Source organism: Lepidochelys kempii, chromosome 5 (genome assembly GCF_965140285.1).
Source record: "Lepidochelys kempii isolate rLepKem1 chromosome 5, rLepKem1.hap1, whole genome shotgun sequence".
Classification (NCBI taxonomy): Eukaryota; Metazoa; Chordata; order Testudines; family Cheloniidae; genus Lepidochelys; species Lepidochelys kempii.
This window is the reverse complement of record NC_136384.1, coordinates 54,037,969-54,055,505: the sequence shown is the minus strand read 5'-3', so window position 1 is coordinate 54,055,505 and position 17,537 is coordinate 54,037,969. Positions and strand designations below refer to the sequence as shown.

The 17,537-nt window shown below is 40.3% G+C and overlaps 1 protein-coding gene across 1 annotated transcript in view; it reads left to right on the top strand.

Moving 5' to 3' along the window:
* The window catches only part of EDIL3 (EGF like and discoidin domains 3), a 392,956-nt gene that overhangs the window by 245,234 nt on the left and 130,185 nt on the right, over positions 1 to 17,537 (top strand). Inside the window, exon 6 of the mRNA XM_073344422.2 lies at positions 14,203 to 14,384. Coding sequence (XP_073200523.1) covers positions 14,203 to 14,384 — 182 coding nt within the window. The remainder of the gene's footprint in view (positions 1 to 14,202; positions 14,385 to 17,537) is intronic.

The following is a 17,537-nucleotide window of genomic DNA, read 5'->3' as shown; positions in this document are numbered from 1 at the left end:
GATTTATTGATAGATTCATAGTATGTTAGGCCAGAAGGGATGACACTAAACTGGGAGGAGAGGTAGATACGCTGGAGGGTAGGAATAGGATATAGAGGGACCTAGACAAATTGGAGGATTGGGCCAAAAGAAATCTGATGAGGTTCAACAAGGACAAGAGCAGAGTCCTGCACTTAGGACGGAAGAATCCAATGCACCGCTACAGACTAGGGACCGAATGGCTCGGCAGCAGTTCTGCAGAAAAGGACCTACGGGTTACAGTGGACGAGAAGCTGGATATGAGTCAACAGTGTGTCCTTGTTGCCAAGAAGGCCAATGGCATTTTGGGCTGTATAAGTAGGGACATTGCCAGCAGATCGAGGGATGTGATCGTTCCCCTCTATTCGACATTGGTGAGGCCTCATCTGGAGTACTATGTCCAGTTTTGGGCCCCACACTACAAGAAGGATGTGGAAAAATTAGAGTCCAGCAGAGGGCAAGAAAAATGATTAGGGGACTGGAACACATGATTTATGATGAAAGGCTGAGGGAACTGGGGATGTTTAGTCTACGGAAGAGAAGAATGAGAGGGGATTTGATATCTGCTTTCAACTACCTGAAAGGGGGGTTCCAAAGAGGATGGCTCTAGACTGTTCTCAGTGGTTGCAGATGACAGAACAAGGAGTAATGGTTTCAAGTTGCAGTGGGGGAGATTTAGGTTGGATATTAGGAAAAACTTTTTCGCAAGGAGGGTGGTGAAACACTGGAATGCGTTACCTAGGGAGGTGGTGGAATCTCCTTCCTTAGAAGTTTTTAAGGTCAGGCTTGCCAAAGCCCTGGCTGGGATGATTTAATTGGGTATTGGTCCTGCTTTGAGCAGGGGGTTGGACTAGATGACCTCCTGAGGTCCCTTCCAACCCTGATATTCTATGATTCTATTCTATGCTTCTAAGAGAAAGAGGGAGGAAATATTTGGGTTTCTGCATAGTGCATTTGGTGGCATCTAATGCACATGGGGAAAAAATGAGAATTTTTGTATTAATTAGATATCTGGTTTGGTTGTAATGCTTAGTTCTGTCATGCTGAGGACCTGTATTTCAATACTATTCTTGTTATCAGTGTGTTGAATGTGGATGGACACCTGTGTCTGAGCAGAGCCCTGTTGACTGCAGGGGGACAGTGCATTGGCCCCAGGATGTGTCAGAGCACAGGAAGTTACAGAATCAGAACCTAAACTATGAATAGCCTAGGATATAGTAAGACACACCTTTGGAAGAAAAGATGCTGTAGAATTCACATCTTTTGTGTGCCAGCCTAGATTGCTGTTTCTGTTGTTTCTCATACTGAACAGCTACTGCCCCTCAGATTGAACTTCTCTATCTTTCTTCTTTTTCACTATTTAAAACGTGTTTTCATTTAAGAAAGAAATTATATATTTTTTAAACTCTGTTAATGAAACACAGGTTCAAACTTTAATTGTAATCGCGTCAAGAAATTGTATGTTTAGGTTCTCACAGAATCATTAACAATGCGACTTTGAGCATCTGCATTATAATAGAGCTGCATTGCTAAGGTCTTTCACTGCATAATCATGCCACTATTGGCAGTGCAATATGTTATTTAGCTTCCACATTGTTCTAGAAAAAGTGCTGAGGCTTCCACTATAGTCTGCATTATTGTGACACTCCCCCGGGCACAATCTGGATGGTTGAACAGCTGTGTTCCGTCAATTCCCCAATTGGGGTGCCTTTTACACTGCTTCACTGTGAGAACAACCACTCCTGGTCTGTTCACACACAGCCTCTAGCATGCAAAATCACTCTCAGCTGAATTATATGAATGCTTCTAGCCAGCCACTCCTGAATTGTTTTGCAGAGTAACACCAGCAAACTCCCCATCCCAGACTTGTCCCCAGAAATGTGAGTCTTATACTGCCTAGCTCTCCTTCTGCAAAATACAAGCTCATAGAAAGTCCGTCATTTCATTAATAGAAAATGATATGCACAAGCTCTGTTATCTCAAATGAAGTTTGCCAAATACTTCAATTCCAACACTCACTGGTTTAGATAAAACAATGAAAAAAGTGTATTAACTAAATAAAGATAGATTTTAAGTGATTACAAGTAACGATTAAGGCTACCTTTTAGACATGGGTATTTTTAATAAAAGTCATGGACAGGTTACGGGAAGTAAACAAAATTCATGGTCTATAACCTGTCCATGACTTGTACTATATACCCCGGGGGGCGGGGCAGCCCGGGACTCCTGGGGATGCTGTGGGGGTGACCCGGGAACCCTACAGTTGCTGGGGGGGACGGGGAGCGGTATGCAGCCCGGGACACCTGCTGGTTCTGAAGGGGGTGGGTTGGTGTGGCTGGCAGGTTCCCTACCTGGCTCTGCACCTCCGTGGAAGCGGCAACATCCTCCTCCCTCAGGTCCTAGGTGGAGGCATGGCCAGGCAAGTCTGCTGGCTCCACAGCTTTTATTTGTCAGGAACCACGGCCAATGGGAACTGCGGGGTCAGTGCCTCCAGGCGGAGGCAGTATGCAGAGCTGGCTGGCCACGCCTTCACCTAGGAGCTATGGGAGGGGGATGTCGCTGCTTCCAGGGAGCCCCCCTAGGTAAGCATCGTCCGAGCCCTCACCCCATCCTGTGCCCCAACTCCAAGTCCTGAGACCCCCACCCAAACTCCTGCTGCTGCTGGGGAGAGGTGCTCAGTGGCCCAACTCTGCCCCAGCAGTGGCTGGTGCGACTGACCCAGGGGCTGCCAGGAATCTATGACCTCTGAGACAAACTTGCAGCCTTAGTAATGAGGCATGTGAGTCAGAATTGGTTACAAAGAAATAAAAGGTAAAATGCAAACTAATACCTAACTTAACAAGCTAAGTGAATTTAAAACAAAAAAAAAAGTTTCTCTTACCATATACTTACTGTGGTCTGGTTGAAATCCTTCAGCCAGGACTACTCCCCCTAGTTCAATGAGGCTTTCTTTGTCTTTCAAACTTTGTTGATGCCATGAGTAGGGATGAGGAGAGAGAGGTGATTTGGGGGCTCTGTTCCTAATTTTTGTATCTTTTCCTTCTCTGAGAGAATCATCTCCAGTTGGGGTTCAGGCAACAGCCAGTCTGTTTACACATCATATAAATTTCTCGCTCACATCCTTCTTCCTGCCATGGCCGCTTAATCATGTGATAGTCCAATTAATTTTGTTTACACCTGGCTGAAGCATCAGTTTGCCCTTGTCTCTGAGGAATTGGTTTATGTCTGCTTTTCTAAACTTGGAGCATGTTTCAGCAATGTCATACAGTATAATCTTATAACTTTACATACAGTGTTGCTACATATATTTTTACCAGGACAAATAATGATCAGCAAATTATAAGTATTCAAATGATACCTCACAAGGAATACTTTGTACAGAATTTATTATAGTCTTGTAAAAGTGGTGAACATAGGTATACAGTCTGTCACAAGTATCATCTGATGAATTTAGTAGTCTAAACTATTTAATATAAAGGAAGGAATTGTATTATTTTGTTTGTAATGGTAGGTGCATATGCTGGCACCCATGCCTGAAAAGTGTGGTCTAAGTGTTGATATCCAGTTCCATAACTGAAGGTACCTAGGCTAAGTGCCCAAAGTTAGGTGAAGATAGAGCCTCATGTGTATTACAATAGTATTATTGTTAAGCAGAATTTGTAATTCTGTTCCTATACTAAGACCTACAGTTGCAAATGTAGACTTTGTATTATTGTACACATTATGCAATCATTTAATGAAATATCATATTTTATGCATATGGAGAACAGTGGTTGTGGAAATATTGATTTTGAATTTCAACCCTAATATAGGTCACTGCCTCCCCCAGTTTAATCCCACATTTGTAGCATGGTGCTTGTAGCCCTGATTCTGCAGACATTTCCACAAATATGGACATGGATTCACCTACATGGAACATCTTGCGGGATCAGGGCATAAATTCTGATATCTGAGTTTCCAGTTATAAAGAAGTTATATATTTTATGGTAGAAGATGGAAACACCTTAGAAGCTTTGAAAACTGTATCTTGTGGATAGCAGAATTTAAATATTAGCCATTTGCATGCAATTCAGGTTTTCTACTGTGGTTATAGCTCATATTTAGCATTTTACATCAGCACTATATTGTAAAGTTCTTCCATTTTTTTTAGTTCTTTCCAAATAACATCTATTTTATTGCAATGCAGAATTCATATTACTGCAGCTGGTAGTTTTTAAACAGTCTCAATGAATGTGTCTTGTAACTGGCAATATTGTTGTCATTTTTTAGAAGATATGTTTTGCTGCTCTTCTAAAAAACTAAAGTATAATACACAAAGAATGTACCTGTGCTGCAAAATGAGATTCGGCACTTGAAAAGCCCAGTATAATCCAACTGAGTCCAGTGAAGATTCTCATTGTCAGGGTGTCTTGGAGGAATGTTAGTTGTACTGATGTGATTTTCCCATTGCAGCTCTCATAAATTTGCTAGGGTAATGCAGGTGACTTTTCAGTGTAATGGTGTTTTGTCTTTCCAATTCTATCTACAAGAGGAGTTATCTGACTGTATCTTTAAAGATAAATATTTCAGTGCATTAATGCAGAGTTTCATGGACACAGTGGGTACATGTGTGTATATATTTTTTCACAAGCTGGGTTTAAATTGACAGTACCTGATTAGTACTTTTAAGAAAATATTAAGGGTCATTTTCATTCTGTCCCTGTGGCTAATTCAAGGCATTGGTTCAGAACTTCAGAATTTTCAATTGGTGTGTTCCAGTGGGTGAATGCATTTTAATAAATCCAGGTCAAAGTGTATGGGAAGCCAGGTTTTTCAGTTAGCGTTCTTGGCTGTGGAACAGGCTTCCAAAGATTAGACCAAACTCAACTCTGATTAAGTTTACAACAATCTGAAAATTATTGTTAATATTTTTCTACCATAACTAGAATGATTATGATAGTTTTGGGGTATCTTAAAAATAAAAGCCTTACCCCAAGTAAAACTTAATAATGGAAGGGAGAAGTGCAGGAGTTTTTGTACCTTGGTGTGCAAATTTAATTTACCTGAGGGAGCTTTAGGGCTTGGCTACACTTGTGAGTTACAGTGCAATAAAGGAGCCCTGGGAGCACTAGCTCACTACCCGTCCACACTGGCAAGGCACGTAGAGCGCTGCTGGTACTCCACCTCGGCGAGTGGAATAACGTTTGCTGCGCCCCCGCTGGAGCGCCGCAGCTCCAGTGTGAACAAGGTGTTGCATTACTGCACTCTGATCAGCCTCAGGAAACGTCCCGTAATCCCCTTAAGTCAAGTGGCCACTCTTCTCATTGTTTTTAACTCGCTGTAGAAATGTGGATATGCCCTTTGAAAGCTCTGTTTCTGACAGCTGGCTGCTTATCTGCTCCAAGACAAAGCAAGCTGTTACTGTGGAATGCTGTGTGTGAGGGAGAGAGGCGGGGGGGGGAGTCTGCTGCTGTCTGAATTTGCAAGGCAGCATGCTGACATGCTTTCAGTCCCCCACAAATGCACTCTCTCTCCCTCCACATACACACAACACGCTCCCTGTCACACTCCACCCCACCCCACCCCACCCCACCCCATTTGAAAAGCTCGTTTCAGCCACTTGCATCCTGGGATTGCTATCACAATGCACTGCTCTCTGTGGCCGCTGCAAGAGCTGCTAATGTGGCCACACCAGTGCGTTTGCAGCTGTCAGTGTGGACAGATTGAAGTGCTTTCCTACTGCTCTCTACGAAGGCTGTTTTAACTCAAAGCGCTCTAAATCTGCGAGTGTAGCCATACCCTTATTGACTGGCATTAATGAAAGCTCTAAAAGCACTGATCAGCTTTGTCCTCACTAGTGTCAGCGTATCAGAGCTGCTATTGTTCTAATGCATAGTGGGGAAAAATGACAGAGAAACTGTGGGTCAGATTTTTAAAGTTATTTTGGCACCTAAAGGTGCAGATAGGTGCTTAAAGGAATTGTCAAAAGCACCTAGGTGCCTAAATCTCAATGGGGATAGCTGCATCTTTAGATGCCTACATACTTTTAAAAAAAGTCTGGCACTATGTGCTCTGTGTTGGTTCCATGTACAGTAGTTTGGGTATTAAAGGAGGGCTGCGGGTGTGGGACATAACTAAAGGATCAACAAATATTCAAGTCTCTCCTACCCAGAGGGGTTCAGTTGCTGCAGAAGTTTCGGTAGCGATGAAGCAGTCTCACTAGTACACTACAGACCAAGGAAGGGAGGATTCTCTGAGTACAAACCACTACAGAACTCTCCTGCACAAAACCTGTTTTCTCTGTCTTTGCACATGAGAGAGGATTTTAGTGTTCTATGGATTTAGAAATTCCCACATCAGCAGTCCATCATATATTGAGTATGGATGGAAATTATAATAAACTACTGAAATGATTGGTTTCAGAGTAGCAGCCGTGTTAGTGTGTATTCTCAAAAAGAAAAGGAGTACTTGTGGCACCTTAGAGACTAACCAATTTATTTGAGCATAAGCTTTCGTGAGCTACAGGAATGCATCCGATGAAGTGAGCTGTAGCTCACGAAAGCTTATGCTCAAATAAATTGGTTAGTCTCTAAGGTGCCACAAGTACTCCTTTTCTTTTTACTGAAATGATTGTTCCTAACCATCTAATCAGATCCTTTAAAATATTAGTGTTGTCTGAAGAGTAGCATCCTATATAAAACAAACTGTAGGAGTGGGAGGAAAGGCTGCAGTCTAAATTGCACAGAGGAAAGTTTATGCATGAAGCAGCATTAATTATTGCAGTATTGGAGATCATCTGTAATCCCATTGTCAGGCTCTGTGGTCAGCGTAATTACCATACTGTGCTAAGAACAGTCAAAGTAATCTCACTCCACAAAATGAGGTGCTTGGAGGAAGAGAGGACTGCAAATGTCTAAAGTAATTTATTTTTTTTTTGCATACCTTCCATTTTAAATCTGTTTGTTTTTATTACATTTTCTGGAGATATACCAACCAAATAAATGAAAGCTATGTATTCATGCTGCATAATCAGCCATACTTCATCTTAAGTAACAAGAAATCTTATTCTCTTATTTGCAAGGGCATAGTCTACACACTTTCAAGCAACATTTAAAATATTTGGAGGTTTTACTTAACTTCTAGCTTGAAATAAATTATGGAAGTCAGCATTAAACCCACTCAAGTAAACATGTTTGTCCAGTGAACTAAGACTTACCCCTTGATCTTTTTGCTTATTACTATTATTATTCTCTCTTCAATCATTCCTAAAAAGATTTGCCCCTTTACCTACTAAGGTTATAAATCAATAGCATTTTTCTATATTAATATCCATCTGAAAATATCATAAAGCAATTTTTGGCCCAAATGGGGCAGTACTGGTTTGGTTTGGTTTGGTTTGGTTTGGTTTGGTTTAGTTGGTGGATGATAATGGAATTTACCTTTGTGGGCTGGATGATTTGAGCAGAGGCCACTTGATCCTTAAGCCCTGTATTCTAGAAGTGGACCCTGGAAAGATGGCCAATTGTTTTTCGATTCATATTGGTGATATCCTGTGCCCTTGTTGTATCTGTCTTCTTATATGCTAAAGCAACCCCTTAGTGCTTATCTTCATTCCAAACTGATGCTGGTTATTGGGAGAATTAAAAGGGTAAATTGGTTCTCAACTCTTCAGGTTTTTGAAGGTGTGTATTACATTAATTCCTACATTTTCTTGATTCCATTCATGGCCATTAGGTTTATTGGCATTCCTTTTAAATTTGTGAACTCTGTACATAGTGTTTGCGTGTGTGGGTTTATTTTTAATGAGTCTAAGAGAAGCAACAGTGGCACTTCACTCGGTGTACACCAGTTGTTGTCTGAGAATTTTTTATTCCAGTAACAGCTCCAGATGAGAAAATCTTCCTAACCGTATTCTACATCATGAACCTGCTATGAAACTTTCACACGTTTTATTTTTTTATCAAGCTTTACTGTCAGACTCTGATATGACAGCATTAACTCATAAAAGTGCATACCTACTTTGACAGGCATTGACCAGCTTGAGTTGCACAGATTCACTTTAGTGAAGCAATTGCCTCCCTCTGAGGCTCCAATTTCTCATCTTGTCATGAATTCTGTTAAATTAACTTTGGATTGTAATAGGGAGGTGCCAGGAGAGAGACAGAGAGAGAGGGAGTACAGCTGGTATAAGCTCTGGAGAAAAAATATGTACCTCAGCTTTGTTTTAAAAAGAGAAGAATCTTCAAAAAGCTCTGGGGGTTTTTTTTTTCTTCTTTCAGTTTTAGTACCCAACAATATGTCATTGCATCTGAGCACTAAAAAGACTCATTTAGATCTTAATTTGCAGAAAAAGAAAAGCAATCTTTAAAATATCTAAACTGTGACTCAAATTGCAAATCCTGTGCAGCAGTTGTCCTATTACCAATACTCCCATGATGCAAAATAGTTGACATAAACTTGATGTATGGCGTGCTTCAGCTGAGATTTTTCAGAAGTAAGTTTGTTGAGAATCATTGTTTACCAGAAAGAAAAAATAAAATGTGGCTTTTGTCATTGTGCAAATGAGAATATTTTTGCAAATTTTGCTTTTGCACAACAAAATAAAATAAAATAAAATTTGCATACATTGAGCTAAAGCACAAGGATTTTTCACACTTAATAACATAACTCATATTTTTTGTATTTATTAGCTGTAACTCATCTAGGGAGAACTGTCAGAACAAACTGCATAATGCAAACTAGAACTTCACAGCACTTGCACAAATTAAAACAGATTGTCTTAAAACATGATTTTAAAATAATTCACAACTGAGTTTATTTTCATGACCAAGTCAGCAATTTCTGAGAGAACTTTAACTATAAGGCACTTCCATGTTCTGTGAAGGCAAATATCTGATCTCAGATTCACATGGCAGATCTTGGCTAATATTCTTCTTCTCCTGTAGAAACAGAATATGGGAAAATACAGCACACAAGATGAGATCTCGATCTGAGAGTAGAATTTTGTCCCTACACCTTTTATAGCACCGACCAAAAGTGTAATTAAACTGGTTTTTTTTGTTTTAATAATAGATAGACCAATCATTCCATTATGCGAATATAATTGAGGTGCCTCAGTAATGGGAAGCATTTATCTGTGTGATCTGTTCTTTCTTAAATGTCCTTAAAAGGTGGAATTGAAAATATCTAATGTTATTGAATATTACCTTGGATAACAATAACCGTCTAAATGTGGATCTTACAACTGCACATGCAAATCTCTCTATGATTGTTCTATATGCCTTGCTATCTTTATCTAGACATGAATACCTAGTCTAACGTTGGCTATGTGCTTCATTTTGGTATGTTTTGGAATGCACATTGAAGTTAAAAAAAATCTCCAATGTTGTATTTTAGGATTTTTCATTTACAAACTGTGAGTTTTGGGTCTCATTCTTAGGACAGGTCTACACTAGCACTTATGTCGGCAAAACTTTTGTCACTCAAGGGTGTGAAAAAACACCCCCCTGTGTGACATAAGTTTTGCCAGCATAAGTCATAAAACAAGCTCTCCTGTCAACGTTGCTACTGCCGCTGGTTGAGCTGGTTTTATTATGTCAACGGGCGAACTCTCTCGCATTGGCATAATGTGACGACATGAGCGATTTTATAGCAGCACAGCTGTATGAGTACAGCTCTGCTGCTGTAAGCTTGTAAGTGTACACATGGCCTTAAACAAATTGACAAAGCACAATTTGACAAATTAAGACAAGTGCAATTACACTAAGAAATGTACAGTGCAGTAACTATTCCCTGGATCTAGAAATTAGCTGTGGATTTTAGGATTAATCCCAAAAAAGCTAGGGAAAACATATAATTCTGATGGTATATGGTCATAGTTGATGGAGCGTAGTAAGTGCTCTGCTCAGTGTTACAAGTAGGGTGGTACGATGCGGTCCACTGAGCTCAGGCTCAATGGATTTATTTTAACAAATTAGAAAGGGGTCCAAAATCCTTCTGATGAACTGGGTGTGTCAACTTTCAAGCTGGATTTTACTATGTAAAAATGGCACATCATTAACAGTTCTGCTCCTCAGGTTCATTCTTTGTCATGTCTGCCGTTGTCAGTGACAAAGATAAGGTTTTACTATTTTTTTTTCTCCTGTTACCACTGTAGAACCAATACAGCTGTGGGAGGGTGAACTGAATTTCATTCTGATTCCTGCACATCCACAGAATTATTAATTAAGCTCTAATTGCAGAATCTAAATTGTTGGTGGTGGGTGACCAGAAAAACAGAACTAGGCTTCTAGATTTCAGACTGAGTTTGGTTGGCAGTTAGAAATAACAGGTGAAATCCTGTCCTGTTGAGATCTGTGCCATTGATTTCAGTGAGGGCAGGATCTCATCCAGCATCCTTTGTGGTTGAACAGAGAGCAGGTTTTGTCATTTGGAAAACAATAAACATGGAGCCCCTCCAAGTATTTTAGAGGCCTTTTAGCCCTCACCCCAAAGTCAACACAACTACAATTTGTTTTATATTTATCTCATTTGTCAGTGATATATAATAATGCCTAAGATCATGCTAAAAGAAAAGGAGTACTTGTGGCACCTTAGAGACTAACCAATTTATTAGAGCATAAGCTTTCGTGAGCTACAGCTCACTTCATCAGATGCATATCGTGGAAACTGCAGCAGACTTTATATATACACAGAGAATATGAACCAATACCTCCTCCCACCCCACTGTCCTGCTGGTAATAGCTTATCTAAAGTGATCATCAGGTTGGGCCATTTCCAGCACAAATCCAGGTTTTCTCACCCTCCACCCCCCCACACAAATTCACTCTCCTGCTGGTGATAGCCCATCCAAAGTGACAACTCTTTACACAATGTGCATGACAATCAAGTTGGGCTATTTCCTGCACAAATCCAGGTTTTCTCACATCCCCCCCACCCCCATACATACACAAACTCACTCTCCTGCTGGTAATAGCTCATCCAAACTGACCACTCTTCAAGTTTAAATCCAAGTTAAACCAGAACATCTGGGGGGGGGGGGTAGGAAAAAACAAGAGGAAACAGGCTACCTTGCATAATGACTTAGCCACTCCAAGTCTCTATTTAAGCCTAAATTAATAGTATCCAATTTGCAAATGAATTCCAATTCAGCAGTTTCTCGCTGGAGTCTGGATTTGAAGTTTTTTTGTTTTAAGATAGCGACCTTCATGTCTGTGATTGCGTGACCAGAGAGATTGAAGTGTTCTCCGACTGGTTTATGAATGTTATAATTCTTGACATCTGATTTGTGTCCATTTATTCTTTTACGTAGAGACTGTCCAGTTTGACCAATGTACATGGCAGAGGGGCATTGCTGGCACATGATGGCATATATCACATTGGTGGATGTGCAGGTGAACGAGCCTCTGATAGTGTGGCTGATGTTATTAGGCCCTGTGATGGTGTCCCCTGAATAGATATGTGGGCACAATTGGCAACGGGCTTTGTTGCAAGGATAAGTTCCTGGGTTAGTGGTTCTGTTGTGTGGTATGTGGTTGTTGGTGAGTATTTGCTTCAGGTTGCGGGGCTGTCTGTAGGCAAGGACTGGCCTGTCTCCCAAGATTTGTGAGAGTGTTGGGTCATCCTTTAGGATAGGTTGTAGATCCTTAATAATGCGTTGGAGGGGTTTTAGTTGGGGGCTGAAGGTGACGGCTAGTGGCGTTCTGTTATTTTCTTTTTTAGGCCTGTCCTGTAGTAGGTAACTTCTGGGAACTCTTCTGGCTCTATCAATCTGTTTCTTTACTTCTGCAGGTGGGTATTGTAGTTGTAAGAAAGCTTGACAGAGATCTTGTAGGTGTTTGTCTCTGTCTGAGGGGTTGGAGCAAATGCGGTTGTATCGCAGAGCTTGGCTGTAGACGATGGATCGTGTGGTGTGGTCATGCTGCCACTGACTACCAGTGCTGCCTCCCTGCCACAGCTTCGGGGAAAGGGAGGAAATTGCAATAGTCATTTTTTTCCCCACTGTCTGTTTAAATTAAATTATTTGTAAGTTTATCACAGTGTGTAGTAAGAATTGTACAGAAATAACGCTTAGGAATTAATTCTCAGTTAATGCTTAAGGTGGAAATGCCTATATTCAGGTGTGCAAATATAGTTTGAAATGTCTCCCTTCTCCTGATCAACAGGAGGGGATGTTGATAGGACAGCAGGATATTGGAGGAGAAAGAGGAGAGGCTGCAAGAACACATGCTTGGCAGGATAAGTCTGCCTCCCTCCTTCTTGAGTCCTCTGCTTTCCCATTGGCTGGGCTGATGGCACAGGGCTAAATGGCTTTGATGCACCTCTGCCCCATCTGTGTAAACTCTCCTGAGATTTTTCAAAAGCCTCTTGTCCCTGTTAGCTTGGTGCTTGCAAGAATTAGGATTCAGAGGGATGTGGAATTGGCTTAGCATGTTTTGATTTGGTCAAAGATGCTTGTAAGGTGAATTTGTCAGGCATCTGTTGAGCCAACCTGCATCAACAGGAACTGGAAAAGTATGAACTGTGCAGTTGCCTGGATAATTTTGTAGGCATTTGGCTGAGTGATCACACACAGGGACACTTGCAACACAGGTCCTGAGCTTTTTAGGGTTAATGGAGTCCATCTGTCACATGGAGAGGCTGACATTTGACTCTGTGACCTTAAGGGCCAGCAGGAAATACGTGCCAGGCAGTAGGATAGGGGTGCAATGAAGCTAATTGCCGTAGCCCCCATGGCTAGTGCAGATAAAGGTAAGGAGAAAAGGACCAGTTCCCAGAGGTAAATGAGACCCAAGATTTTGCTGGTGGACCTTGTGCCTGTAGGAGAAGGGGACATGTGAACTCTTTACAGACTGAAAAGGAGTACTTGTGGCACCTTAGAGACTAACCAATTTATCTGAGCATAAGCTTTCGCTCTCCTTGTTTACCTCTATCCCGTATTTTAGGGAGAGGGAGAGAGAGAATTCAGAGGTGAGCTAAGTCCCGGGGGAGGCCGAGGAGGGTTTACCTTGAGTTATTGGTATATGGTGGGAGCCCAGTAACTCACTGTTAGACCCAGTTAAATGCCTGGTATGTGGGAGCAGGGAGTGGGTGCCTAACTCGACTTCCCAGTGATAAATTAATAAAATTGCAGCTGGTCACTTAAATCCATCCCTGTGTCTGTCATTCACTCAATTGTATATCCTGATCAATGCCTGTAAATGTCTGCTCTCTACTATCCCGTTTCAAATTCCCAAGGTATATATGGCCCACAAACTTGCAGAAGATCTTTTGCAGAGCTAAGCAAATAATTTACAAACAACTCATGTAATGAATTTCCCCTTGTGAATTGTTTTGGAACAGGGAAAAAAAAATCACATTCACTTGAAATAATTTGCATTTCTTTTCCAGCAAATTATTCTCAGTCAGCAGAATATTTGTGAAGTCTGAATACTCAAATTTTTCTCTGTGCTGGTTACTCATGTAAGTCATGTTGTTATGGGTTTTGTTCCCTGATTGAATGACTTGCATAACCAATCATGTGCAAATGTCGTAGTACCTCATAGGTGTCTTAGGAGGATAAATCCATTAACATTCTTGAGGTGCTTAGGTACCTTGGTGATGGGCGTCACAAAAAAGTCTATAATAAAATTGTAAATATTGCAACTGAATATACATCTTGTGCTGCATCAATTAGATACAAAAGAGCTCCACTCAGGGACCTGACTTAATACAAGGTTATTTACGTAACTAACCAATGCAGTGCAAATTTCCAATTATTTATTCAGTTACAATATTCACAATTCCCACTGTGTTGGCTAGAGGACCATCACAGCACAAATGGCAACATGCCAATTTTACAGATTATACAATTTGGAATTTGTTTTTAGCAAATATTGCAGCATTCAGGCTTAGAGTACATTTTTGTGAATACTTGCATTCATAAAACTCAGACTTTCAAATGTTTGTGGAAAGCAAACTAAAAGGAGTCATGAAGTTAATCAGTTGTTGAATGTAATTAACTATTCACGGACAATTTTTTTGTACTGTTTGCTCAGTTCTAATGAAAGTACAGTGCTTCTTAGATGCTTTAGATCTCTGCTAATAACATATTTGAAACCAGTAGCACCCCGGATTAATTTAACTGCTATTCCAAGTATGTCAGTCATGAATCTGAGTAATCGATCATTTCAGTTGTATTCATTTTTCCCCTTTTTTCATTCACAGGATGCTCTGGCCCCTTGGGAATAGAAGGAGGAATTGTATCAAACCAACAAATTACTGCATCATCCACCCATCGGGCTCTTTTTGGGCTCCAGAAATGGTATCCGTACTATGCACGACTTAATAAGAAGGGTCTTGTAAATGCTTGGACTGCTGCAGAAAATGACAGATGGCCATGGATTCAGGTAACAGATGGAGTTGTGGTAGAAAAAAAAAAATCTCCTCGACTCAGTTGCCAGAGTCATTTAAGAAACTGATGAAGATAAGTGGTAAACTAATAGCAGGATTCTTGTTCATTGTCATAAATGCATCCTAGATTAAAGGTGGGTGGGAGAGGATCCTAATTTCAGCTTTTTTGTGTGTAAAATGTACAAATCTTATATAAAAACACGACACACTCTAATAATCCATTGTAACTGTAAGAATCTTCTGTACATAAAAACAGATTCTTATCAAAGAGTCAGCTTTTCAGATATGCCACATCTCTGTTCATTAGTGCTATAGTAGCATTTAGCAGCAGCAGCTGTTGATGGACAGCCTTTGATACTTATAAAGTCATAAGCCCAATCCTGACATCTTTTTGCAGACAAAATTCTCATCTGCTTTACTAGGAATTTGCCCAAGAAGGGATTTTAGGGTTGGACCCTCTATTTGTGTCCTCTCTGTCTAGCAACATAACACACATGCCCACTTAAAGTAAGTCAGCGTGCATTATAGCAGATGCAGTGGTAACTGTTGTAGTTAAGATTGACATGTCTTCTATTTGAATCCCATTTTCAGATGTTTGTAATGTTCTCAAACATACCTTTGGGGGCTGAAATTCTCCATACTTTATCTCTGCCCAGAAAAAAATATTTTTGGAAAGTTGCAAATGGAAATGTCCACTCAATGGATATGGGATTTCATTACCATGCAAATTGTGTAGTTATTTACACAGGTGGATTCATGACTACACAAATGGCAAAGCAGTGGAATAACAAATCCAATGGCTATATGTTAAGGAGTAGTGTTTTAAGCTTGATATCAGATTTGTAGCTAATCTTAGCTGGTGATTTGTATAGGTTGTTTTTTTGTTTGTTTTTAATGATGTGTGTGTATTGGACTAGCATTTAGCTACTTTAACTATTTGTTACCTAATAAAGCTTGCTGCACGGCAATATATGTTACAATCCAATCTCATATGTAACATATAACAGGGGCCACTTTCATATTAGTCTCTATATGGTCTCATGTAAGTCAAATATGTAAAATATATGCTTAATAGTATTCACATGCAAATTGCATAGTTTTTGTTCCATGTGGGATATTTTAGTTCTCACATTGACTCCCTGTGTTATTTTTGTGCACACTTACTGACTAGTAGGTACAATATATGTTCACAAGTGTTATATGCACTTTTCCTACTTACCTAAATTTCAGGTCCAAAATCTATTACAGGTAAAAATTTCAAAACCACCTGTTTCAGAGTAGCAGCCATGTTAGTCTGTATCCGCAAAAAGAAAAGGAGTACTTGTGGCACCTTAGAGACTAACAAATTTATTTGAGCATAAGTTTTCATGAGCTACAGCTCACTTCATCGGATGTGATATTTAGGAGCAAGGGAGTTTTTGAAAAATTTACCCTATGTTGTTTTATTATTAACTATTATAATTCCATAGTGAAAAAACAAACATCTTAAATATCTTAAGATCTGTTTCCTTCCATAAAGTCCAGCAGGGAGTTGGAAATTCCTGAATGTAAACATTGAGAAGGAAGGGGAGAGAATAAGGGAAAGGGAATTGGGCAGAAGTATGTTCTTGGAGTCAGAACCTAACTTAAAAGTAAAATAGGAACATGAAGTAGTAAATTGTCCTTTTAGGCTCTGCTAGCGGGAAGTTGTCTCTAGTAAATTATGGTGGGATTTTCTGCCTGATTCAGAGGAGGGACTTAAACTCAGGTTTCTCATTTCCTATATCAGTGCCCTAACCACTGGGCTGTTAGTTATTCTTCATGGGGCACTCTCTTTATATATTTTTTTCACAAAAAATATAGCAAGGTCTTTTGTGTGAAATTAAATTCTTGTTTTCCAGTCAGCCCTTCTAAGGGCTAGCTTGCCTTCATTATCTTCACTGCCTTGCCTTCATTATATTCTGTTTCATTATATTCATCAGTAATGCAGGGAACCTATATCCTGTAAGACATTCATTTCAGCAGTTAGCATAAGGCTTGAGGCCTATGAACTTTGGCACAGATAAATGACCTAACAGTCTCCCGTAACTTTTGGGGAACTGAACATAGAATTTGCAAGGGGGAATTTTGACCATAATGACATCTATTAACCACAGGAACATGAATCAACATCCACAGATGACTAACCACGAGAGTGCCGTGACAATGAATTGACATATATGATAATAAGTTGAGATCTTTGATATACTAACCCATAGGAGAAGAACACACCAACGTTAGTAAGGTGGCATTAGTACATTAGTAACATTAGTAAGGTGAGGAAATATAAATAAGAAAGAGGGGAAGAAACCCCTACTGAATATGCAGCAGACATAGTGGTGTCAGCATAACATATTATAAAAGTTGCATCCCAGCCTGTGGGTAGTAGGAGAGAGAAATGTAGCCCTTGGAAGGTGCTAGAATGATGGCCACTGGTGATGAGGGGGAAGGTGATGGTGATGAGGAAGATGATGGCTAACATTTCAAGTTGTTCTGCGAGGGATGGTGTGAGTATATGGAGGTTCAGATGTACTTTCTGTAGTATCGATCTACCTTACTCAGTTGGAGTGTTTGTGACTGTGTTAAATGTATGAATAAACTATTTGTAAATATAGAAGAGTTCCTACAGTGTGAGAGTTACAGCTGTGCACGTCGGGGTTCCCAACTATATAATACTTCAAATAACACTGGCCCTAATCTTGAGACAAGAACCTGACAACCCTCAAGGTGATAACTGGGAATTCTTAAGTAATCAATATAATTAATACATAACCTATAATCAGGCTACAGGACTTACCACAGTGTTACCAGATTTTCCCATTACTTTGGGGGTATGCTCATTTATTAGGGTTACTCGTCTAGGGGAGCGGTGTTCTGTAATTCTATTAACGTACTGCTTGTGTCACTTGTGTTCTCATACAGAGCTCTACTTTTCCCTCCCAATGGAACTATCCTTCAGGACCTAGGTTCCCCAGGGCTGGGTTCTACCAGCCCCAGAATCACACACACACACACACATTAACAGAGTGTGTCTGAGAGCGTCGGATTAATCAGCACTCCCAAGCTGACGCCTTATATTTCACTGGACTCAATAGGCTGGGTCGAGTAGCATTCCCAAGCTGTCACCTTCA